The sequence below is a fragment of the Equus caballus genome, chromosome 3 (genome assembly GCF_041296265.1).
Source record: "Equus caballus isolate H_3958 breed thoroughbred chromosome 3, TB-T2T, whole genome shotgun sequence".
NCBI lineage: Eukaryota > Metazoa > Chordata > Mammalia > Perissodactyla > Equidae > Equus > Equus caballus.
The window spans coordinates 9,177,412-9,202,304 of record NC_091686.1 but is presented as its reverse complement, the minus strand read 5'-3'; the positions used below and the strand labels follow the sequence as shown (position 1 = coordinate 9,202,304).

Below are 24,893 nucleotides of genomic sequence, written 5' to 3'. Positions count from 1 at the left end.
ATTTTAGACCTAGTCCCTGGTGCCACAGCGCCTTACCTCTGCTCGAGGTGCCCCAAGGCCTGCCTGACAAACTCCACGCGCACTTCCGCTCTGCTGCGGCTCTTCAGGGCGTCACTGGCCGGCGCCAGTAAGACATCTGTCATTCGTTTGACCATGGTCCACATGTCAGAGATGTTCTGCACACAAATGAGACTGCACGTGACAATGCTGCAGGGCTGGAGAAACTGTTTGGCTCTTCCTGGCACTCTGAGCTCAATGGCACGCAGGACGTGGAGGCGGAAGAGGTTATGACTTCTGTCTGAGCCCCTCAGGCTTGCGCCCAGCACAGAAGACGCACCTCTGCCCTGCCAGCTGCCAGGCTCACATCTTCCAATGAGCAGCCCCTGTCCCGACCTGGTTTTCAGATCAATTACTATTCCAGGCCCACCATAATCACTTACATAATTAAGACCATATAAAAGTAATAAGAACACTGAATCTCAGAGGGCTACCCTCTAAGAGAGTGAATACATTTATAACTGTCCAAAGCTCTAGCAGCTTAAACTCAAGTAGCTGCACTTTAGTCCTTACAAAATCATTTGAATTTTTAAAGGCTTAAAATAAGAGTTTAACCTAAATAATACAGATTTTTGTCCTCCCAGAAACTCTCCAGGGGCCACTGCTCTCACTCCATTTTGTGAGCGGCACAGCCTACCATTTTCCGTCCTACTCACTCCTTTCAAAAGGCGCCTCCCAGGAGAGGACAGGAAAGGAACGGGTGTTCTCTCCTTCGTGTTACACCACACAGCTGGGACTCCCTCGCCCCAGATCCTCTTGGATGTAAATCTGTCCTTAAAAATGTGTTCCCTGAATGCTCTGCAATATTCTAGTTAAGCATCCCTGGAAGACAGCATTGACTGAAGAAAAGCAGGCTTACGATATTTCCAAAGGAAAACAGAAAATCCAGTTTTCACTGTCTCTGTCAAAAATTCAAACTGTAGAAAATCCACCCAAATGTGAATCCTTCTAGGTGGTGAGATGTAGGTGAATTCTTACTTTCTTCTTTAGGTCTGTTTATACTGCCTTATATTTTACTATTTATAAAAAATAAAGCTGAAACTATTTTTGAGAACAAAAAAATTCGTGTATGAGTATTTGCTTCCATTATACACTCCCCTCCTTTTCCCTTTCCTCCTGGCCATCTACCAATCCATCCATCCACTTTTTTGTTTTTTATTTTTTTTCCCCCTAGGGGGAGAAAACTTGCCATGGGTAAGAATTGAGGGATGGGAATAAAGATGGAGAGTGAGAGAGGAACGGAACCAGCGGCATATGAAGAATGCTTGTAAAGACCAGACCTGAGTCAAGGGACTCAGGGCTCCTCTGGGGCTCACCTACCAGTGTGAAAACTGTACCTCTACAACTCAGCTCTCATTAGAGAGCCCCTTAGTCTAAGGCGGAAACGGTGAGGGAGGAGTTGGAGCCTAACAGGACTTCAAAGCAAATATAGCTCAAGGAGAACTCCTGACTATTAATTGATCCTGGCTGGGATTTTTGAAGATGCATTAAAAATACATATCTATAGCACCATCATCAAAACACCACTTCAAAATTATTTAAAATAAAACTCTAAAGAACAGTTAACACTTTATTCCAGAGAAGGAAGTGGAGTATTCGCTTCCACACGTTTCTGTCAAGCCAGCAGCTGGTGTGCACCTGGGCTAGCTTCAGGCCTACCTTATCATCCAGCTCTGCGATGGAGGCACAGAGGTCCACGAGGGTAGGCTGCAGGTGCCCGTTCACAATTTTCTCATTATAGATATAAATCTGAAATGAAGAAAAACAAAGTAAATGGCGTAATTTCTATATTCACCTCTTTTTAAAACCTCTTGAAGCAGTTCTGAAGCCAGCTTCTGCCCAACAGTCAGCAGAAGCTTCAGCCAAACCTTCCTTCCTGAGACCGGCTGAGCTATCCACACTGCCTGGAAAGCAAGGCCTCTGGCCAGTCCCCCAGCTCTGTGTTTGAGCTCTGGCAGCAGTCAACACACACCAAAGCTAACTGCTAGCCCAGCCTTCTGAACACCTGAAGATGGAGCAGGGTGGTCCTGGGGGAGGAGCACCACGGGCAGTTCTATGCCATTCTGCCCAGCAGACCCTGAGACCCAGGAAGCAAGGACCAAAGGGAAAGACGGGACAAGGGGAGGACTCCTGCTGCTGATTCCTAAGGACCTGCGGCCAAGTTTGGTCATCTGTCTGGCAAAAGGACTCAATGGCACAGGCCCAGGGCTGGCGGGCTATGTGGAAGTGTCAAGTCACAGCCCTCCAAAGATGTCAGAACAGTCGTTGCTGCACGTTTGGTATCTGTTTCTCCTGAAAGGAATCCCTGCTCCTTTGGTTAAATTTTCTAAGGAAAAGGAACTATGCAATGTTTAAAGTATGGGAAAACCACTATTACTTCCAACTTTATTTTAAAAAGAACTAAAATAATGATGGTAAAAGCTGGTAAGTTCTACTCTTTGTATGTGGAGTCCTTGCTCTACCAAGGACGGAACAAGGTAATGACGTTAGACATTCAGGACCCCACCGAGCCTTACTCTCTTCTACTTTTAATGGGGGATGGTATCAGGTAGCCGCCAGGGGTATTATAAAGATTAAATAAAATGGTTTTTAAACTATAAGGTGGTGTTTATTCACTCAATGAGCATTTATTAGGGGCCCTCTCTTTGCAAGGTACTGTGTTCAACAGGGGATATAAAAATATACTCTCCACTGGAGGAGACAGCCATGTAAACAGACACATGACATTATGGTGTCCTAAGTTCTAGAAAATGTTAATTTTATGAAGCCTTTGTCTTTACAGATACAGAACATACACAGTTTCTTTCCTCAGAAGCGTATGAATTTCATTTGGGCTGAACTCAGGTGGTGGCCGTGGCAATGGAAGCAGTCAGCCATATAATGAGGGTGCAATTTAAAGGATGCAGATGTAGCGGGGGAGAAAGATAACTAAAAATTGAAGCATAAGAAAACATATGAAGGCCCAGTAGTAAAACGTGACGGAGTTGGAAAGAGGAAGACTTGTGTGCGGGAAGCTGATGAGGCCGGCCTGGGCTGCCTAGAGTCTGAAGTTGAACGGTACACTGAATGAGAGAGACTTAAAAAAGCATTCAGAAACTTTTTCTCAAGAAAGGGTGCAAGAGGGATTTCTGTACCATCAGGTTACCAGGGAATTCAGTTAACACAGAACTCCATTTGCTAAGTGACTGGCAGCTCAAGGTAGAGGCTTCTATTACAGAGCACAGGGTCTCAGAGTTTTGCCCTGCCCCTTGCTCGCCTCCAGAGTTGCCATGTGTTTCTTCCTCCAATCACCTACTCCAGGTGGGAGGGAGGGAAGTGGGTAATGCTGAGGGCCACAGTGGCACCAATGTGTTCTCTCCTCAAAAAATCAGGGGAGGGGCCGGCCTGGTGGTGCAGTGGTTAAGTGCGTATGTGCCGCTTTGGCGGCCTGGGGTTCGCCGGTTCAGATGCCAGGTGCGGACATGACACTGCTTGACATGCCATGCTGTGGTAGCCATCCCACTAATAAAGTAGAGGAAGATGGGCACAGATGTTAGCTCAGGGCCAGTCTTCCTCAGCAAAAAGAGGAGGATTGGCAGCAGTTAGCTCAGGGCTATCTTCCTCAAAAAAAATCAGGGGAGTTGGTCACAACTAAGCAGGCGTTCCTTGGCTACTGCTGGTGCAGGACAATCTAAAGGGGATGGAAGCACACCACCCTCAATTCAAGAAACAAGATTGCTTTCCTTCTTAGTACTTTGTGTGGGAAAGTGGCAAATTAGAGTGAAACACACAGGCAACCAGCACTGCTTTATTCAAAAAGTCAATTCCAGATATGTACTGTCCTTGGGGCAGTTTGAGTCCAAAGCAGTTCCTGCGCTTACCACAAAGCACCTCACCCCACACCCGTACTACTGCACGGCCCTGACACATACCACCAGAAGCACAGTCGCCAAGTCTCACGAGCTCCTCCAGGACAGCAATATTCTATTAAGTAGTGTTGAGCACACTAGGCTTACCAAGGCAGAAAAGCATTTGGAAAACCTCTCTCAGCAACAAGGGCTGAAGAAGGACTTCTGATAATACCATCAGCCTACCAGGTAATTCAGTTAATATACAACTCCCTTTGCCACGCAGTGCGGTTACTCAGGCTTTACTGTACATGGGCTACAGCCAAATGCAAAATGAGATGCCTTGGTCAGTGTAGAGGGCAGATCTCAATTTCCCTAAATCCAATCTGAGTCATTCTATTACCCAATTTGACGGCATTCTAGTGACCAGACGGTAAAATATTAACCAGTCCTCTGAATGGAAACCCAACGTGCTTCAGGGTTTGACTTTCACTTGAAGTCTTGTTCCCTTTTACTCCCCAGAGGGCTCACACAGGATTTTCCTGGATTCCATCTTCCTTGAGGTGCGCTCACCTGCCGGGCGTAGGCCATCTCAATGCTATCCAGAGAGCTTCGACCAGGGGTGCCCACATCACTGATGTAACTTGGCTGTAGATAAATACACATTCAGAATTGGTTACAAACAGCATTCAGTCATGTAAAGGAAAAAAAATGCTTGTCTTTAATGAAGCTGTGAGGAGTCTATTTCCTAGTCAGATTTCCCCAAAATCATGATTTTAGGAGTTTCAACAGAATGTAACTCTCGTACCATGAACACATGAGAAGGGAGCAGGCATGGGGCTCAACTAACTTAAAAATCACGGGAGGTAGATAAGCTATAAGGACACCTCAACGACCATTTCTGGAAACACATCTTCCCAGCGCTGAGTTCAACCCCAGCCTCTCCCCGCTTCGTCTCCCCTCTCCATGTCTTCACACCAATGAGGCTGCCGTTGTGATGTGTGAGCCTCCTGTTTCCACCAATCACAGCAGACAGCTTAGAGAACGGAATTTACAGGGTCATGATACTGGGACATTCAGACATTTCCAATCTAGGGGCCACACTAAGACAACAGCTGCTCATTAATTTTCTGCATCTGAAGATGTGAAACAAGTCTAAGTTGGGTGGTCATTCATTCAGTAAACATTTGCTAAGTGCCTGCCATGTGCACAGCTATGTGCTCCTCTATCCCCACCGGATGACAATAAGCCAGCCCACAGAGCCTGTCCCCAAAGAGCTTACCTTCTGATGGGGAGAGTCAGGCACAAACATACGAAAAAGGTTATTAGTATTTTTTTTAGAAAGACTTATCTTTAGCTAAGCTTATTCCCTACTGTCAACAAATAAAAATCGAGTATATTCCACTAGGTATATTAGGCATATCTCCAAATTTCCAATACATTACTTTGTACTGTAGCAGAGATCAAGTTCTTTAAGTTTCTCTCATTAAAAAAAAGAAAAAATCAATGATCTATTCTCTAAAATCTAAAACAAAGCAGTTTTAAAGTAGGCTTCTTGGAAACCAATGAAAGAAAGCAGCAAAACTGCCTAGCCCCACCAAAGCTGGTAAAGGAATGCTGGTGTGAGCACACCCTGGGAGCAAGCAGAAGAGGAGAGAGGAGCAGAGGCAGAAAAGGGAGTTTTAAACCCTCAAGTACTGGAGAATGAACACTGGACTGTCAGGACACCTGGGTTCCAGGAGGGCCACGTCACTCGCTGGCTTTGGCTGGGGCAAAGCACATTCCCTTGAAGCCTCAGGTTTGCATCAGTCAAGTGAAAGAGCTGTCCTAGACAATCTCAAGAGGTCCTCCTGAGCTCTGATTTTCCACAGTCATTGCTATTAACAGAGCTCTAAACAGTTTACTGACCTTGGTAGATGCTGCTGGCTGGCTGACCCAATGACCACTCTGAATTCCTACCTCCCACCTCTACACCCTGCCACCTTTCCCTCTTCACAGAGTTAAATATACCCAGTGGTGTGCGGGTAAACATTTAACAACTGGTTTGGGGAACAGGGCCTGATGTGTAGCATTTGCTGGTTTCTGTGGTATAAATATTCTCACCACGGTCTCAAGCTATCCGAGGTGCTATCAACTAGACTGCAAATTTTCTGAAAATTTAACAATAGGCCCTCATGAGCTGATTCTACCCTCTACTGCATATACACCTTTTCCCAGTCTCTGCTGCAGCTAGGAGTGGCCATGTACCCTAAGCTCAAGCTAATGAGAGGAAAGCACAAGTCTGGTAGTGTGTGTTGGGGACAACTTCTGCTTTTCCTGATAAAGGGAGAATAAAAAGCCTGGCATGGCCTTTCAGCCTTCTCCCCTGAATGCAAATATGATGTCCAGAGCTGCAGCAGCCATCTTGTGAAGCTAAAGTAAGTGGATGTGCTACGGATGGCGGTATACAAAGACAAGGAGGTGCTGGGTCTCTGGTGGCACTGCCTAACAACTGAATTAATGCCAACACTCCTCAAACCTGCAGACTTCTTGTTAGGTGGGAAAAATAAATCCCCATTCAAGTCACTCAAACTCAGATTTTCTTTACTTACACCTGAAACACAGAATTACTGAAAACCACTATATTACAGTAAGAACAACAGTGACACTTATTGAGCACTTACTATGTGTCAAGCACTATCTTAATGTCCAGGTATTAACTCCACCATGCTATGAGACAGGTACTTTTATCCCATCAATTTTACAGATAAAGATACCAAAGCACACAGAAAGCAACTTGCCCGAGGTCACTCCAACAGGAAGCAGTGGAGGCACAGTGTGAATCTACAGTCAGGCACCACACTGCCTGCCGGGGCAGCCAGGGCAACTGTCCAAGGACGGCCAACAGAGAACGGGGGAGGGGAGTGCTTAGCAGTCCTGGCTCCACGACTCACTGGCCATGTGATCTTGACTGAGGATACCGCTTTGGAGCCCCAGTTTCTTCAGCCATAAAACAGGGGCAGTAATGCTACCCACCTCATAGGTCTGTGATGAAGATTAAATGGGGAGGAAAATAGTACTTATCTCACAGCACTGTTGTGAGCAATAAGCAGAAAGAGCTCAGCACAATGCCTAACACTTGGCCAATAAATGCTAGCTATTGTTATCACTTTTTAAACAAAAAATAAACCACCATAATGAACATAGGAATAAATCTTACATTGAACAACAATGGATAGATATGGACACTACAGAAACATAATGTAAAATATTTTACTTTGTGCTGGCTGGAAATTCTCATCTCATTTTTCTACGATAAACACATATTCCTCGTATGAACAGACACCATCACCAGCTCATTTTCCACTTCTGGATTAACTCTGTTTGGTCCCAGGAACACAGACTTGAGGACTATTCTACAAGGCAGCCACCCTTCTGGAACAGAACTAGCCATCTGAAGCTCATGAGCCTCACGTCTTTAAAAGGACAGAGCACCAAGCCTGTTAATTCCAGTAACCTAACTGGGGGTCATGAATAAACGAGCGGATGAAGAGGGGAACAGCATTAAAACATTTCTGCAAGGACAAAGTTGTTTCAGCTCAATATACATAAACAGCCTTGAGAAATATTTTCCAATACTAAAGACCTAATTTTTAAAATTATCCATTTAAAAAGCAGTTGGTTTTCAGCCTTCAAATTTCCATTTAAATTAATTTTGCCTAATGCTCTTGTTTTCAAAAGTACCTTTCCTTCATTTGCCCTTGGCCAAGCCTCTATTTCACCACACATAAAGTCAATTATCCATCAACAGGATGTGTACACGCACATTCCTGAGCAGAGGAACTGCAAATGTTCATTGGAATTTCCAAGCCGGGGCCTGCTTGAGGGCTGGGAAAGTAGATGCCAGCATGATGTGTGCAAATAACATTCCAGACTTCTCGGACCTCTGGGTTTCTCTGCACTGGGGCCTCACTGAACCATAGCAGGCATGACAGGAGCAGGGAATCAGAGACCAGAAAGGCAGAGAAGATGGGAGGGCAGGGCCAAAGAGGAAAACAAGGGGCTCACCGAGGGGTCTGGAGATATGTGGAGAAAGAGGCGCCTCTGGGAGCAGAGACACGAGAAGGGTCTTCTCATAGTAGATGGTGTTCCCAAAACAGCCATTCTAAGAGAGCATTCCAGAACAGGTAGGATATGGTTGGAGTGTGGCAGGAGGAAATTGCAAACTTTTATTAAATAACTACTTTGGTGCAAAGCATATGAGAGTTGAATAAAACTCTTTTCGCAAGGAGGGCACATTCTAGTTAGGGAAAAAAGAATGTAACTAGCACTCCTAGCAAAACAAGTCCAGAGTAAAAGGGAAATATGACGATATCATGGAAGGAAGAGAGTTTTTAAATTCTGAGCGTTTTGGCTTTATGTAAGCAAAAAGGAATCAAAGTGATTAATTTACAACAGTTGCCTATAAAATCTGTACACAGAAGCTCAGTACTACTAGAAAAAAACACCAGCTGGGGAGCAGAAGACCTAGGTTCTCAATGCAACCCAACTAATGACTGTGTGACCTTGGGTAATGACATCTAATTTCTCTGGAGCCTTATTCTTCATGGCTAAAATGAGAAGAATACTTAGGCCATTTATACGACGAAACCTATTAGAGCCACTAAAACATGACAGACACCTACATGCGCTAATCTAGAAAAAGCTCCAAAATAAGTTTTAAAAAAATCAAAACATAATGCTAAGTTGTAGACTCCAACATATAAAATGGTGCCACTTATGGAATAAATTGATAACAAACTGATCAGATGGACATATCCATGTAAATGTGCACATAAGTACCTGAGGGGACTGGAAGAACGTGCACCATTGCACAGGCTGTTTGGGTGGGGGTGGAGGAGAGGGCAGAGTTTTCACATGTGGGTCTCTATGCCTCTCCTAGAACACTGTGCAAGAAGAAGGTGTTCATGTATGATACATCATGATGAGATAAGGAAGGGCCTGTTGAGTTGGGTTTTTAAAACTTCTTTTTGAAAAGAGCAGAGCACTTTCTATACTTGAAATCCTACTCAAACTTCAATATGTGAAACAAACCCACCCACTTCAAAACTACCAGGGAGCCATAAAATACAGTTTGGAATCATGTAGTCTGGAGTTTTTAAATTCAAACTCTATTGGTCTTTATTTTACTGTATTCCAATGAAGCTAATACACCATTGTAAGAGAAAATGTTACTCATGTAGGAAGGAAAAATGCTGTCAATTAAACCATGACACATCACTGAATCCTGATTTCAGAGATGCTAAAATGTGGAAAAGATGTGTAACTGGGAATTGATGAAATATGGTATTAAGTCAGCTATCAAAATTAAAGACTATGTTCAACACACACTGTTCACACATCACAGCGTGGAATGTTACCACCATTATCTGTAATTATTAAGCTACAACTTAGCCTGTTGCTATCGAGCCTGTTGCTTGCCAGGCTAAGTCATTCTCTAGACGATACATTAAAGGAGCATCCAGTGACTGTGTCTAATACCAACACAGCCACTAGACCCCACTGAGGTTAGATAAATTCACCTTTAAATACTGTTTTAAAAGTGGGCTAAGATATGGCAACGACTCCCAACACTGCTCAAACCCCACGTGCTGCGATGGAGGCAGCGGGGCTCTGGGGGTGCTCTTCCTCACTGTGGCCAGGCGCAGGGACCAGGGGTCTCTTTCTTGCTTCAAAGCACATCCTTTTCATTCAGGCTACAATTTGAAAAGTTATTAACAATCTTTCAATTCCTACCTTTCTTTAAAAATTATACCTCCTTCTTCAATGACATCCTAAGGAAATTAATTCCCAAACTGAATTTATATGACTGAAGCCTCATTTCCCGTATTAAAACTTGCCAGGAACAGATATTACCAATGTGTCATTGTTCGTCTGTTATCGGAAGGCTTAGAGGAAAAATGTTTCTGGAATCACCACATCCTATTCATTTTTGCTTATATATATGTAAAAAAAGCCTCAAGCCTCTCTTTATATTAAATTATCCAAATTTGGACATTTTCCTTCAAATGTAAGGTCAATTCAAAATGATCGAAAGCCTTCTTCCTAATAATGATTTTAACAACCTTGTTCCTGACAATAAAGTGCCCAGAGAAGAAGGATATAGACAGCAAGTCAGAGTTCTTTATTTCTTCTATTTATACCCAAAGATTTTCTTTTCATTCCTACTGATACTTTCTAAATCAAAGGAAACACTTAAAAAGGGACAGATCCATATTAAAACGATTAAGATAGACTTAGTAATGTGTAGTTTACCAAATGCTAACAGCCACCACAAGCACCGCTGGGAGGCACAGAGCGTGCACTGCACACCGGCCCTGGCTGGGCGCCTCACCCACCGTCTATACCCCTGAGGGCAGCTCTTCAAGAGCGGCCTTTATAAGAGAGGAACCCAGGCCTGCTGAATTCCAACACCTGTCTCTGGCCTTCATGCTCTGTGGTTTCCTATAAAGAGAGCAGAGAAAGCACCTGCCCAAGTGGAGGTAATACCACACTTTTCCGTCATTTTGAAGAAAATTATAGGAAAAAGCCTGTAAAAACACGATTCCACATATCCACCAGAATGGTTAAATTAAAAATGACAAAAAATACCAAGGGTGGCAAGGATATGGAACAAATGGAATTCTCACATACTGCTGGTGGGAGGGTATATTGCTCCAGCCATTTTGGAAAACCATTTGGCAGTATCTGCTAAAGTTGAACATGTGCATGGTCTCTGACCCAGCAATTCCCCTTTTAGGTGCACCCGACAGAGATGCAAACATATGTTTCCCAAAAGACACAGACAAGAATGTTCACAGCAGCACTATTTACAAAAGCCAAGAACTGGAAACTATCCAAATGTCCATCAACACCAGAATGGATAAAGAGACTGCAGTCAGACTGCTCAGCCATGAGAATGAACGGTCTACAATGACATGCAACAACATACAGGACGTTAAGGAAAAGAAGCCAGAAGCAAGAGTACATGCTGTATGACTCCACTTACATAAAGCTCAAAAACAGGCACAATTAATCTATGAGGCAGACGTCAGGACAGTGGTTCCCTTGGTGGTGGTGGGGGTGAAGTAACTGGAAAGGCACACAGGGGGTTACAGCGGTGCTGGTAATGTTTTGTTTCTTCATCTGGGTGTATTCCATTTGTGATAATTCATTGGGTTGTATACTTATGATGTGTGTACTTTTCTGTACATATGTTCTATTTCAGGAAAAAAGTTCAAAAAAACAGCAACAAACAACAAAACCTACAAGGTTCCAGAAAATGGCAATTCCCTGGATGACCTAAGGAGAGACCATTTGCATCACTTGCCAGCTTTTATAGCAAAGCTACCCACTCTGCTAGGTGTCACACCAGAGAACAGCAAAAGTATCAGTAACTCCCTTCCAAGGGGACTTGAGGTCAAGGAAGAAGAGTCTACTAAATAGACTAGTCTATTTTTAAGAGAAGAGCAATCAAGAAAGAACATCTCATTAGCAGCTTATAATTACTTCCAAATCCCAATACAGACCACAACCCAACCCATTAACATCATTTTAAAAAATGAAGTTTATAAAACCATGAGCTGTTCTACTTATCTGCCCAGACTCACGAGAAATTGAGAAAGAAACATTAGGTTGGTCAAGGGTTTTATACATTAGTTCTTCTTTCCCAAAGACTCTGATCTAAGTCTTTGAAGGCTTTGAGTCTAAGAAATGTGGAACAGGGTCCTTAATGAGTATTTTCCTAAGACAAATGACTTTAGCATCTATTTATTCAGGGACTAATTGAATAGAAAAACTAGTTTTTAAATCAGCAGCAAATTTGTAGATACGGGATATGTGAAGTTACTCTGCAGGCATGACAAACTGCCAAGCTACCCACCCTTGACCCAGACTTGAACAAAACGATGGTCTGGAAGCCAACATTCCTGGGTCTCACCAGCATATTGTGTGTCTCTCTGAGCCTCAGCTGTCCTAGCTCTCGTGAGAAAAGAATGCTAGTTAGCCATAAAACAACTTCTGGGAAAAAGACTTATCATGAAGCATTGGCAATATTACTTGAAATGTCTAATATCATAATTTTTATAACATTACAACTTTTAATCTGCACTGCCAAATTACCTGAAACGACTTTTTCTGGAACAACAGTGGGATGGCCATTACGGGCCAGGTGCTTTCCACTGTCACAAATCCTCCCCATCACCCATGTCACCACTGAAGACACCGAAGGCCTGCAGGGTAAGTAACGTGGTCGAGGTCAGAACTAGTCAGTGGCGAAGCTAAGATCCGAGCCCCAGAGATGGTCTCTCCCCAACACAGAGTGGTAAATATGCGGCCACAGCTCCCCTGGCACAAGGGCAGACGTCACTAATCAAGCAAGACACTCTTTCCTGCCGACCCCAGGATGCAGCCCCAAAATTCCTCTCAGGGAAGATCTCCAGGATACAGTAAGTGAAAAAAGCAAGATAAAGAACAGAGCAAACAGTAAGCTAACTTTTGTGTAAGAAGCAGGGGGGATAAGAACATACAGTCTCATATCCTTGTATTTGTATAAAGAAACACTGTAAATATACGCAAGAAAGCAGTAATAGTGATTACCTCGGGGGGAGGCAGAGGGGGGAGGGAATGGGCTTTTGGGGACAGGGTATTTTAATTATTGAATCACATAAATATACTGCCTTTTCTTTTTTGGTGAGGAAGATTCGCCCTGAGCTAACATTCACACCAATCTTCCTCTACCTTGTATGTGGGATGCCTCCACAGCATGGCCTACGAGTAGAGTAGGTCCACGCCCGGGATCTGAACCTATGAACCCAGGCTGCCAAAGCAGAGCGCACCAAACTGTAAGCACTTGGCCACGGGGCTAGCCTCTACACTGCCTTTTTAAAAATTAGATTTTGGGGCTGGCCCGGTGGCATAGTGTTAAGCTCGCGCACTCCGCTTTGGCAACATGAGGTTCACAGGTTCAGATCCCAGGTGCAGACCCAGCACCACTCGTCAAGCCATGCTGTGGAGCCATCCCACATACAAAATAAAGGAAGACTGGCACAGATGTTAGCTCAGTGACAATCTTCCTCACAAAAAAAGAAAAAAAAAGATTTTAATGAGGAGAAAACTGTCAACTCAGCACTACCACCAATCAATGAACACTGGCAATTAAAAGAAACCCTATTTAACACATCCTCTGTAAAATCATAATCCCTAATACTTCAGTTAGCACAAAGTTAGCTAGAGCCAAATGATTTGTCTAACAAATAGTTCTCGAGCATCCACTATGTTCCAGGCACTCATCTAGGCACTGGCGATACAAGAGTAAACAAACAAAACTCCTTACCTTCATGGAGCTCACATCCCGCCGAGAGACACAAGCGACATAAAGACAGACAACATATACAGTGGTATGTGGGAGGAGGGCTAAGAAAAAAAATACAGCATGAAAAGGGGATACAAGGAGTGTTGACTGGGGAGAGGTTGGTTGGGATTTCAGCTGCGAAGGCCTTAGAAGGCCTCACCGACAGGGCACTGGGTGAATGTTTGAAGGGAGAGAGCCACGCAGTTATCTGGGGGAAGAGCATTCTAGGCAGAAGCAACAGGAAGCACAGAGGACCTGAGGCAGGAGAAGGCCTGCCAGCTCTGCTCAAGGAAGCTGTCAGGAGCTTGTCTGGCTGCAGCAGCAAGAGCACTGGGGAGAGGAGCATAAGGTGAGTTTGGAGAGGAGGCAACAAGACCAGAGCAGGTGAGGACTTAGAGGTCATGGTGAAGACTTTGGCTTTTACTGCAAGTGAGATGGGTGTCACTGGAGGACCCAAGCAGAGGAGTGAGACGATTGATCTACCCTGTGTTTTAATAGTGTCACTCTGGCTGCTCTGTTGAGAAGAGACTGTACAAGAGCAAAAGCAGGAAAACAAGTGTGGTCAAAAACCTCTAAGACGGTCTCCACAACCCCCATCCCCTGGGACTGGAGCCCTGGAATAATCCTCTCCCCATGAGCGTAGGCTGGATTTAGTGGTTTACTTTGAACAGAGGGGATAGGAGGTGACTTTCGAGACTAAGTTATCGAAAGACTGTGGTTTCTGTCTCAAGAGTACCTTAGCTCTCCCTCAGATCCCTCACTCTTGCTCTGGGGGAAAAGCTATCAGGCTGGGAGCAGCACAACAGAGACCCACAGGACAAGGAACTGATGTCCCTAGTCAAGAGCCAGAGAGGACCTGAGGCTTGCCAAGAGCCACATGAGTGAGTTTGGGAGTGATCTTCCCTGAGTCGATCCTTGAGATGAGGGTAGCCCCAGCTAAGACCTTGACTGCAGCCTCAAGAGACCCTGAGCCAGAAACACCCAGCTACACTAAACGCTTTTGTTTTACTACAGTTCGGAGTAATTTGTTACATAGCAATAAGATATCTAAAACAACCAGTTAGGAGGCAAGCTCAATAATCTGACCAAGAGATGATGGTGGTTTGGACTGGAGTGCTAACAGTGGAGGAGGTAAGAAGTGGTTAGACTCTGGGCGTATTTTGAGAGTAGGGTTAACTGAATTTGTCAACACGTGAGAGAGACTAGGTGGGAGAAGAAGATAAAAAGCAATCTGAGGTTTTTGATCCGAGCAAGTGAAAAACTGGACTTGCCATTTATAAAGATGAGAAACTCCGTGAGAAGGCTGGCGTGGGGGGCAGCTGCTATCATGACTCAATTCTGGACATGTTTAGCTTGAGATGGCTGCAAGACACCCAAGCAGAGCCAAGAAGGCCACTAGATAAGAGTTGGGTTTGGGGTTGTAATGTAAACTTGAGCATTCAGCACATAGATGGTATATAAAGTCACAAGCCCAGATGAGATCAACAGGGCAGTGACTGAGGGAGAGACAAGAACAGGTCAAGGATTGAGCCCTGGGACACTCAAACATCTAGAGGTTAAGGAGTTTGAGGAAAACTCAGCAAAGGAGGCTGAGCAGAAGCAGCCAGACACGGAGGAAATCCAGGCAAGCGTGGGCATCCAAGTGAAGAGTGTTCCAGGTGGGAGAGACTGATGAGCCGTGCCCAGACTGCCAGTGGGCAAGGAGATAAGCATTCTTTACCTCACATTTTTATTAATAGTGGTATATCTTTTGGACCCAACCTACCTCACTTTCTTGAGTAAAGTCAAGGGCATCTTCTCCTGATGCCAGCAGTGTGTGGAGAATTCGCTGTTTCACTTGCTCCCACTCGACCAGCATTGACTCTCGATGGTACTCCTCAGCCATGCCAAAGGTCTGTCAGAGAGGAGCAGAGAGAGATGACCCAGACAAAAGAACAAAGAATAGAGTTCCCTTTAAAGTTCAACAGAAATTCAAAGCCCCCAGATCTTCCATATTCCCAAAAATAGAGCAAAAACTATCTACTTTAAAAAATCTCCTTAAAGAATTTACTAACGACTGTTTGCTATATACTCCTTATTTCATCGAGTCTAACACATTTTTTAAAAAACTTAATTGTGGTAGAATACACATAATGTAAAATTTACCATCTTAACCATTAAGCGTACAGTGCAGTGGAAGTAAGTATATTCACGCTGTTGTGCAACCATCAGCACCACACATCTCCAGGACTCTTCTCATCCAGCAAATCTGAAATTCTATACCCGTTCAACAGCAACTCTCCATTCCCTCCTTCCTCCAGCCCCTGGCACCCACCATCCTCTCTCTAGGATTGTGACTACTTCTAGGTACCTCACGTAAGTGGAATCACACAGTACTTGTCTTTTTGTGACTAGCTTATTTCATTTCATACAATGTTCTCAAGGTTCATCCACATTGTAGCATATGCAGAATTTCTTGACTTTTTAAGGCTGAATAATATTCCATTGTATGTATATACCATATTCTGTTTATCCATTCATCTATCCATGGACACTTGAGTTGTCACCACGTTTCAGTTATTATGAATAATGCTGCTGTGAACATGGGTATACAAACATCTTTTAAAGTTCTTTTTTTTTTTTTTTTAAAGATTTTATTTTTCCTTTTTCTCCCCAAAGCCCCCTGGTACAGAGTTGTATGTTTTAGTTGTGGGTCACTCTCTAGTTGTGGCATGTGGAACGCCACCTCACCATGGCCTGATGAGCAGTGCCATGTCCGCGCCCAGGTTTCAAACCGGAGAAACCCTGGGCCACTGAAGCAGAGCGCACGAACTTAACCACTCGGACATGGGGCCAGGCCCCCGCTTTCGTTTTTTTAAAGATTTTATTTTTTGAAGTTCCTGGTTTTAATTTTGGGGGGGGTATACACTTCTGGGTGTGTTGCGGGATCACATGGTAACTCTATGTTTTTGAGGGGCTGCCCCATTTTACATCCTCACCAACAACGCACAAAGCTTCCAATTTCTCTACATCCTTGCCAAAACTTTTCTGTTTTTCTTTTGATAGTAGCCATCCTAATGGGTATGAGGTGATATCCTGCGGTTTTGATTTGCATTTCCCTAATGATTAGTGATATTGAATATCTTTTCAGGAGCTTATTAAGACAAATATCTTTTTAAAATCTCTGAAATCAGGCTACATATTACAATTGATAGCATGTCATAGTTTAAATTGAAGTACTTTTTCTTTGTATTATGTAAAATGATGGATTATAAAGTCAATGGTATCTTAAGATTTAATAAGCATCTAAGATAACACACAAAAAAAGATTCTCCCAGTGTCTTTATTTTTTTTAAGGAACAGTAAATATAGGAGGAGGTAAATCATACAGTAAACATAACAGTAAATAACAAACATAAACAAAACAGTAAATCATAGGAGGAAGCAAACCAGTAGAAGAAAAAGAGAGCCTTCTGCAATTAGATTTCTTATCACTCTACTCAGTCATTCCTGAAAAGTCTGGCAAATCTCACTCCTGTCTACTGGTGACACTGCAGCCTGTTGCCAAACAAGGGCACTGAGAATGAAAAGACAAAAGAAAAAGAATGAAGGAAAGGAGGGAGGAAGGAAGGAGACAAAAAAACCTCTGAGGAGGAAATCAAAGCAACTTACAGAGATATACTGAATCATGACCATTCTTAGCCTATTGTTCTTTAATTGGCAGACCCAGCTTCCCTATCAGCTTAAGCCCACTTTTCAAAAAGCCATTTCATTTACAATCAGATTCGCATCTAATTAGGTAGCACCAAGGGAATGAGTATTAGTAATGCCTGCTTTATTTCTGGCAACGAAGATCATTTATACTGATAATATCCATACACACGAGCTTTGGTAAACTCTTAGAAAAACATACTTTTCCTACAAATGGGATGTTTGAGTATGCACCAACATTTACTAAAAAGTGAAAAAGACAGACACTAGACACACACAAAAATGATAAGGAAGAAGGCTGGCACACCTTGCAAATTTGATTTTGGTCCATCTATCAATAGATCCCTTTTCTAATATGTATTTTGAAGACAGTGAGAAACGACAATCGCAAATTTTAAAAACAGTCTTCCACCTGGTTTTCTTCTCACTGAGAGTCAGGCAGAAAGGACCATTCCAGTCAGTCAGCCTGAACTGAAAAAACACTCAGAGAAAAATCATCTTCTCTTGTTACATAGTGAACTTAAACATGAAAGCTATGCATTTTGAATAGACAGAAGTATGCTGGAACAGAAAGGTGAGGTGGGGGGAAAGGGGAAAGGGTAGTTTCCCTGGAAAGTATCCAGAAATAGTGGACAAGTGAACCATAATTTCATCTAAAATTCTTCCTATTTAAGTAGCCAAACCAACCACCTCCTAAGCCTCAAGCCTCTCCCAGTAAGGGAAAATGGAGGGCCATGTGGCACAAAGATCAGAGCAGGGAGAAATAAGGAGGTGGGGGAAGGCTGGCATACCATACAGCTTTCTGTGCTTGCAACAGCAAGTGAGGCGCTGACTAAGCTGTGGCATTGATCCAAGACACCACAGTGTCACAAGAGTTTTTCTTAAAGACAAATCTTCTGGCTGATAAAGAACGGCAGAGTAGTAAAGGCAAATGAAGAAAACAGACAACTTACCACCCAAAGACACTGCTGAATGAGGACGGTGAGGGCAGACTTCCAGCATCATGTAAGGGTCAGAGCAACAACTCTGGGAATTAACTATCCCCTGTTAATTAGGCTGCTCACCTGTGTGCCAAGAACTCCTGCTTTGAGAACACAGGAAGTACTCTGAAAACTGGCAGCTTTCTGGGCTCAAATCCTCAGATACATCTGAGAAATATGCCAGGTTACTCATTTAGAAACAGCCCCACAACCTGAACGAACAGCACTATGGTTCCATTCATCATTAGTGTGATAAGGGGCTTCAAACAAAAATAAACGGCCCAACATTAAAATTCTCTTCCCTTGACCATGCCAACCCCAGCTTATCTTAATTACATTAGAGATAATGGAACATCCAATTTGTGGGCTAATCAGGGATGATCAGCCACTCATCTGCCCTATTCCAGCCTATTCCCTTTAGACGCACTCTGCAACACCAGATTAGGTGCAAAGAAGAATGTCAACTAGAGGAGTTAATGAGAGAGAACCAAGAGAGCTGTTCAACTAAGGCCTAAGAGAAGAGGACAGTGAGGATCTGAGGCGAGGTGGGAGGTAGGGAATAGCAGGGAAAAGGAGGAAAGAAACCCAAGGGAAAGAGAGAAGAGATAATCTGGAAGGGTGTGCAGAGGTCTAAAAATTAAAAGGAAGGTAAGACAAACCACAAAAAATGACAAAGCAATGAAGAAACTATAAACTAAATCAGAATCTTTCAAGTTATGTGCAGAAATCTATCTCTTTGAACACAGTTAAGAAAGGAAGGCAGGAAGAGAACTGGGCAACTGAATTAAGAACAGGTGGGGAGCACTTGAACCCCATTTTCACAAAGGGAAGAGGGCAATATGCTTTGACTTCACACCCGCTTATTACTGAGCTGTTGCTGGCTTTTAGAAACTCTACATATGTTCTGATAATGTTGTTCCGTTTTTGCTGGGATGCACCAAATGGGAAAAGATAGGACACATTTGTGGTTTTGTAGCTTGTTTTCTTGGCATTTCAGCAGGACATTGGCAAGTTATTCAAACATGAAATTACCACCAAAATGCCAGGAAGCCGCTCACCTTTTGTTTGAAAACGACTCTTGCTCAGCGGCAATCTCCCGGTGTCCAGACAGGTAAAAGGTGCCCCCCCAGGCCGCTCCCAACACCGGAACATCTCCCTCACAAACACATATGCACACATTTTGCACTGTGGTATGTCACTTAAATGTTTTGGCTGGCTGCACATTTAGTCTCAGTATGGCACAATGTTCAGAGACTGCCAATTCCAGAAACACATTCCGCAGGGTAAATGGATTAATAAGGCTTGGTGGTGGCATTCGACAATCCTAATTTAATTTTATTGGTCCTTTACAGCAGGAGAATCAATGTTGGTGGGTAACTCGCTCAAAGTATGAACCTAAAAAAAGAAAGGCTTTTTTTTTTTAATATCTTCAAATCTGAATCAAATGAATTTCTCTATTTCTAGGAATATGTACTATTGCCAAAAATATAATTAATGAAATTTTAGGGAATTTTACTCTGATAATTAAACATACCAGTCATTTAAATAATGCCTTTGGAACACTTTCTTATAAACCAGAGCTGGCAAGCCCCCTGCTGCCCAGCTCACTCACATCAGCCCTATCGAGGCACTTCCACCCACACGGAAGATTTTAATAAAGACACTGAGATACCTGTGATACAAGGGTTATCTAAGTAAACATGAAAACAGACGTCCCCTTCACCCCTGCTCGCCTTTGCAGAGACAACCACTGCTGGCAGACTGGCGTGGACCCTCCAGCCTTCTTCCTAGGAAAAGATGCACTTTTGGAACCAGCTCCATGTGATGGCTGACCCTTCCTCCCTGCCCAGAAGACCCCAGTGGCCTCAGGAGCTCTTCCTCCATATGGGATGTTTTGGAAGGGTTTTGATCTTTTAATCCTTGTCAGAAACACATGGAGATAGATAACTCATATGTTAGCAAAGTAAACGATCATTTGAGTATCTTGAGGGAATACTTGCTGCAAAATACTGCTGCACATGCAACGGCAGCTCTGCCTGACTGATTTACCATCCTCTTGAGCACCAAGCTAGGTTTCTGCTTTTAAGAGCTTGGAAAAAATGTTAACATAAAAGGTAGCAGAGAAAGTCAAATTGTGTGATAAAAGGAAAAGAAATTGAGGAAAATTATCACTGATCATAATTGCTTTTCTGAACTGCTGATTCAGTAGAAACCAAAATACCACTTATGCTATAACAAGGAAACCAAACAACTTCTGGCTCTTCCACTTTAAGATGAATTTAATAATGAGTTGACTAGTCCAGTGTTTCAGATGCATTTCAGTCACTAAATACACATAAAGTTACAAGCATAGTATCTTCCTTAAAAACGGTCCCTGTAGAAGCTCCTCTGGTGAACTAGGTGTCCGAACAGGAGAGCTGGGCCTGGGAACAGGCTCCCACTTCTGGCAGCTGCCCTCACCACAGTGTACATCTGCATTTGGGTTCGTTTCTTACCCTCTTCCGGGACTCTTCAATGGCAGACAGCAGGGCATTGTCCTTCTCATTCTTCAGGAAACCCTAGGAAAAAGGAAAGAAATGAAACAACTTAGGTTAAAATAAACCTTTTAATAATCAAACATACACTGTAGGAAAAAAAAATAAACATAAGGATATCTACTACCCCGCCCACCCTTACAAAACTCTCTCAACTCGAAAACATCAAAATAGATGGTTTTTACAGATGTTTCCTAGTTTCTTTCATTCTGGGAGCACATGATGATTGTTAGAAGGTAAAGTCCCCCTGAGGCAACAGTGTGGAGTCCCACGTCCTGTAAACATATCAAATGTGAACAGTCAAGATTGCCCTTCAAAATTCCTAAATGGCCCATATTATAGATACAGCTTTTACTATGCAACCAGTCACAGTTCCTCTGTTCCTTAGTTTTTATTTCTCGTTACTTTCAATTAACTCTGTTCAATTACTTCCTAGTACTGAGGAAGCCATCACCATCCACTCATCTGTGTGTTTCTCACTTGTTTGTCAATGGCTGGGATAGCCCCAAATCATTTATTTACACATTTCTTCTGGGGTTTGCCACGTGTACTCCCTATTTCAGGCCTGATGACATCTGCTGCTTGTTTAATATAGGTAGGTGAAGAGGAGAGAGTCCACAAGTCTGGTTTAATATGCACAGGTTAAATGCCTGTAAAATGCAACTACACAGACCTAGTTTCATATCCTGATGCCTCCATTTACTAATGGAATGATTTTAGCCAACTCACCCAAACTCTCTAAACCTTAGTTTACTCATATGAAAAACCATCACTAATGAGATAATGTAACCAAGCACTTGGCCCAAGGTTCATACATCTAGCTCTATTATCAGACTCTATCACAATTAGATCTGTTGGTGATATTAAACAAAGAGACGCCCAGGGTGACCTCCTTACTGCTCTTCAGTGTCTTCACTGCTCAAGCTGAGGTCTTACGGAGGAGAGGCGGGACACTCCTGACAGTCAGTCAAAGCTGCAGACAGAGTGGGCTTCCATGCCTGCCTCCATGCCAACACCTTGCCCTTCACACAAGGGTAAAGTTTCTTTTCCACAGCTTGGGGCGTGAGGGCCAAGTAGCAACAAGGAAGATGATCCATCAACTAATAGGTAGAGATCAAAGTCTCAGTTGGAACATGAAAGAATTCAAGTCACCCTATACATTAGACCCACCTATACTCTGAAACACAACGTCCTGCACATGAAGCACAATACTGTTGCATTTATACATGTCCAAAATGACCGGGTTTTTTCAAAACCATGTTTTTGCTCTTTTTTTTTTTTTTTTTTTTAGGAACTCTTTGGGGGAATATAATACAAAGTAGAATTAAACTAAAGCTTTTACAATGACACGCTAAATTAAAAAATATTATTTGATAGTTTTCTTGGAACTTACTGTCATGGTTAATTAACTAACTTTTGATTACTTACTATATTTTAATAACTGTAACATTTTAGTATATTTTGTTCAAACAGTCCCAGATATGAGGCTGCTGGTTCTTAAAATAAACAAGGGTGGGGGGGGGGCCAAACAAGACTGGGGATATAAATTTAAATAAAATACTACCAATCTTCATGGATTTCCCAGATCTCTTAGGTATTGGTCCATGATTCTCCCCCACCTGCTGTCACACCCCAACCTGGGCAGTTCACTGGGATGGACAGGGACAACGGCCAGCAGCCCAGGAAACTGTTCCCTCACAGGCTCTGCCTCGGCAGTCTCTGAGGCAGCAATTAGGCAGCGCTGGGGACATGACAGGAAGACTGCTCCAAATATCTATACTGATAATTGGTGTTGGAGCGGGGTGAGGAGAGGCATCTGTCACTTACCTACTAATGCAATGGCTTCAATAAACCAGAACACATAAAACTAGGACCCCATGTGGTCCATTCAGAAGAGGGCAGCTTGTCACCATATGCCTGCTTCTAGCCATCGCAGGGGAGTCAGATATGAAATTATGGGCAGAATTTTAATACACCTTGTTTACACCCTTCACGGCAAATGATCACATCAAGTCAACAAACCTTTAGTGTGAATTCCCTTTCATGAGTGGTCTCCAATGGCTAAAGGCTTTAGTGTCAGCTTATAAACAAAGCTCTGGAATATTATCATCGACTGCCGTTCCTGAACAAAGCGTAGGCATAGACTCTGCTCTGTTGTACCTTTTCGTGGCTGCTGCTATGGGAAGCTGATTGTCTAAACAAGCCACATTTTGGAGGTGGGGAGGTGATAACCATTGCCCTACAAGGCCTGGTCTCATTCTCTCTTTGGTTGGAGTGGGAAGGGCTGTGCCGAGCCCCTCACCCCTCTCTGGGTTTCCTCTGCTCTTCCCAGTCAATGATCAGCCCATTCCATTCTTTTAACTGCACCGATGTCTACAAATAACCTACATACACAAAATTAAAACACAAACGCAAAGCAATAATCAGACACATTTGTTTAAAAACATAATATTCTATAAGAAACACTATTCCAAAATTTCTAACAGATGAAATTTCAAGTAGTGGTTAAGAAAGAAAAAGAAGAAAAGAGCTATTGCTTTGGGGCAGATTAGTCTCTTCTTTAAAATACTCATTATAAAGCTACATTCCAAAAATCTCACTTAAGTTAAATGAAGCATTTTGCATGAGAATCAAATTTTAGACCTCACCCACATTTGAACCAAGACCAAGAGCCATTGCGTACCTCAACAACTGGCCTTTCTCTACAGCAAAAACTGAGCCTACAAGATATGCAGATTCTGAATTTTAACTCTTCTTCCTTTAGTCTCTTCTAAAATGAAACACTAAAATAGGCTACATATCATATTCTATTTTTAAAAACAACACATTAGTGACCTATCTTTTGAAAAGAATCTTAAAAATAATAATTTATACAGTCAGAATAGTGCCGAAATTTGTGTGCCACCTAGTGGCAGTTACTTTCTTTTAAAGAACACATACCTCAACCAAAAATAAAGAACTAAAAAGCTAGGCAGAAACACACCTGCCTCAGCCCAAGTTTCCCAGAGATCTCTGCCTCAATTTCTCCTTTCCACATGCGTGTTTCCTCTCCCTCCAACTCTCTGTGGGGCACTTCTCATGGCCCTCGTCCCCGAGATACACTTGTACAGCTTATCGGAAAATGGGTTTTCTGTAGAGCTGAGCTGGGGCATTAAGAGTGAACTAGGAGGTGGCTTCTCTCCTTGGGGGGGCTCCCTGCCACACTGAAGACCCCTGGCACAGAGAAGGCCCAGCAGTCATCTCCCACTCGGAGATGCCAGGCGTCTATTACCCCCAGAGCTCCTTATCACTAACATCCCCTTTGCTTCCCAACAAGCACTGTTTCATTGCTCACAGTGCCCCCACCCTTGACCCCAGCCCTTCTACTGCTGGCCCACTCAATATTAAGAACATTCCATAAACATCTACAGGCCCGAAAATAAGATAACTACTCCTGACTTCTGCAGCTGTATACTGCTCCTCACTACCAGAATCTTGCAAACAGATCCTCTTCTAACTGGCTTCTTGAACGGGTTTTGGTTTCAAGCTTTCTGTGACACACAATAGCTCCTATTCAGGAAGAATTAAGGGCCAGAGACTGCTCTAAGCAATTCTAAGACATTATTGCTAATCTTTTAACAATATGAAAGAACAGACATGAACACCCCACTTTCCCGCATCCACTTCCACCCCATTTTACAGGTAAGAAACAGATTTCAGCATTTAACTAACTTGATCGAGGGTTCCCGACCAGGAAGAGGCAGAGGCAAGATTCAAACACAGTTCTCAACTGTTTTTGAGATACTTGGAGAACAGTAAATTTCTAAATCGAGAAAATAAAGACAAACTTCTTTTTTTCTCTAAAAGGATGGAGTCTAGGAAGGGAGCAAAATATCCTTAAATTTATTTTCTTCATCAGCTATTAGTTCTCTTTTAAAGATGATGAAGCTGAAGGCTCAGAGAATACTAATTTGCATCCCAGTACTAACAAGAGCTAACACATGGAGACGGTGATTACTTTGTTGTGGTGTGTGTGACACACATCTGGTTCTAGTCCTCACTTTTAACCCAATGCTAAACTGTCTCTCAATGCTACTTAACTGATCATACTTTGAAGTATGTTCTTAATATAGGTTTAAAAGTTGAAAGAGCTGTATGAGATGGTTTCTAGAGTTTCTACCAACTCTAAAATGTTGTGGTTCCATATTAAGACCACCTAGTTTGTAACTCGCAAAGCTCAGACTTAAAATCCACATTTCCTGACCCCTTGTTTACCTTCTTCCTCTCTACCACTTTGTTTCTTACCACAGCAAATCAAGGTGGGATAAACAGATACTTTACACTTGCATATTCATTCCTTTCTTCCCCCTGCCTCTATAGTTAGGTCAAGAACAAGACAATAAATGTCAAGTTTTGGGCATTCCTTTAAAAGTGTTTTTCAAAATGTGGGTCAGAA

General features: G+C 43.0%; 1 protein-coding gene across 10 annotated transcripts in view; it reads right to left on the bottom strand.

Annotated features, from left to right (window-relative positions):
- The window catches only part of NUP93 (nucleoporin 93), a 102,318-nt gene that overhangs the window by 18,124 nt on the left and 59,301 nt on the right, over nucleotides 1–24,893 (bottom strand). For 6 of the 10 annotated variants that reach the window (XM_023637025.2, XM_070261832.1, XM_005608273.4 and 3 more), the window contains 5 exons: nucleotides 20,420–20,482; nucleotides 15,020–15,148; nucleotides 4,458–4,532; nucleotides 1,717–1,806; nucleotides 37–176 (listed from right to left, as the gene is read on the bottom strand). In XM_023637025.2, the coding sequence (XP_023492793.1) occupies nucleotides 37–176; nucleotides 1,717–1,806; nucleotides 4,458–4,532; nucleotides 15,020–15,148; nucleotides 20,420–20,482 (497 nt within the window). Of the gene's footprint in view, nucleotides 1–36; nucleotides 177–1,716; nucleotides 1,807–4,457; nucleotides 4,533–15,019; nucleotides 15,149–19,596; nucleotides 19,712–20,419; nucleotides 20,483–24,893 lie in introns of all 10 variants that reach the window. The other 4 variants (XM_023637027.2, XM_070261836.1, XM_070261834.1 and 1 more) reach the window with 1 other exon arrangement.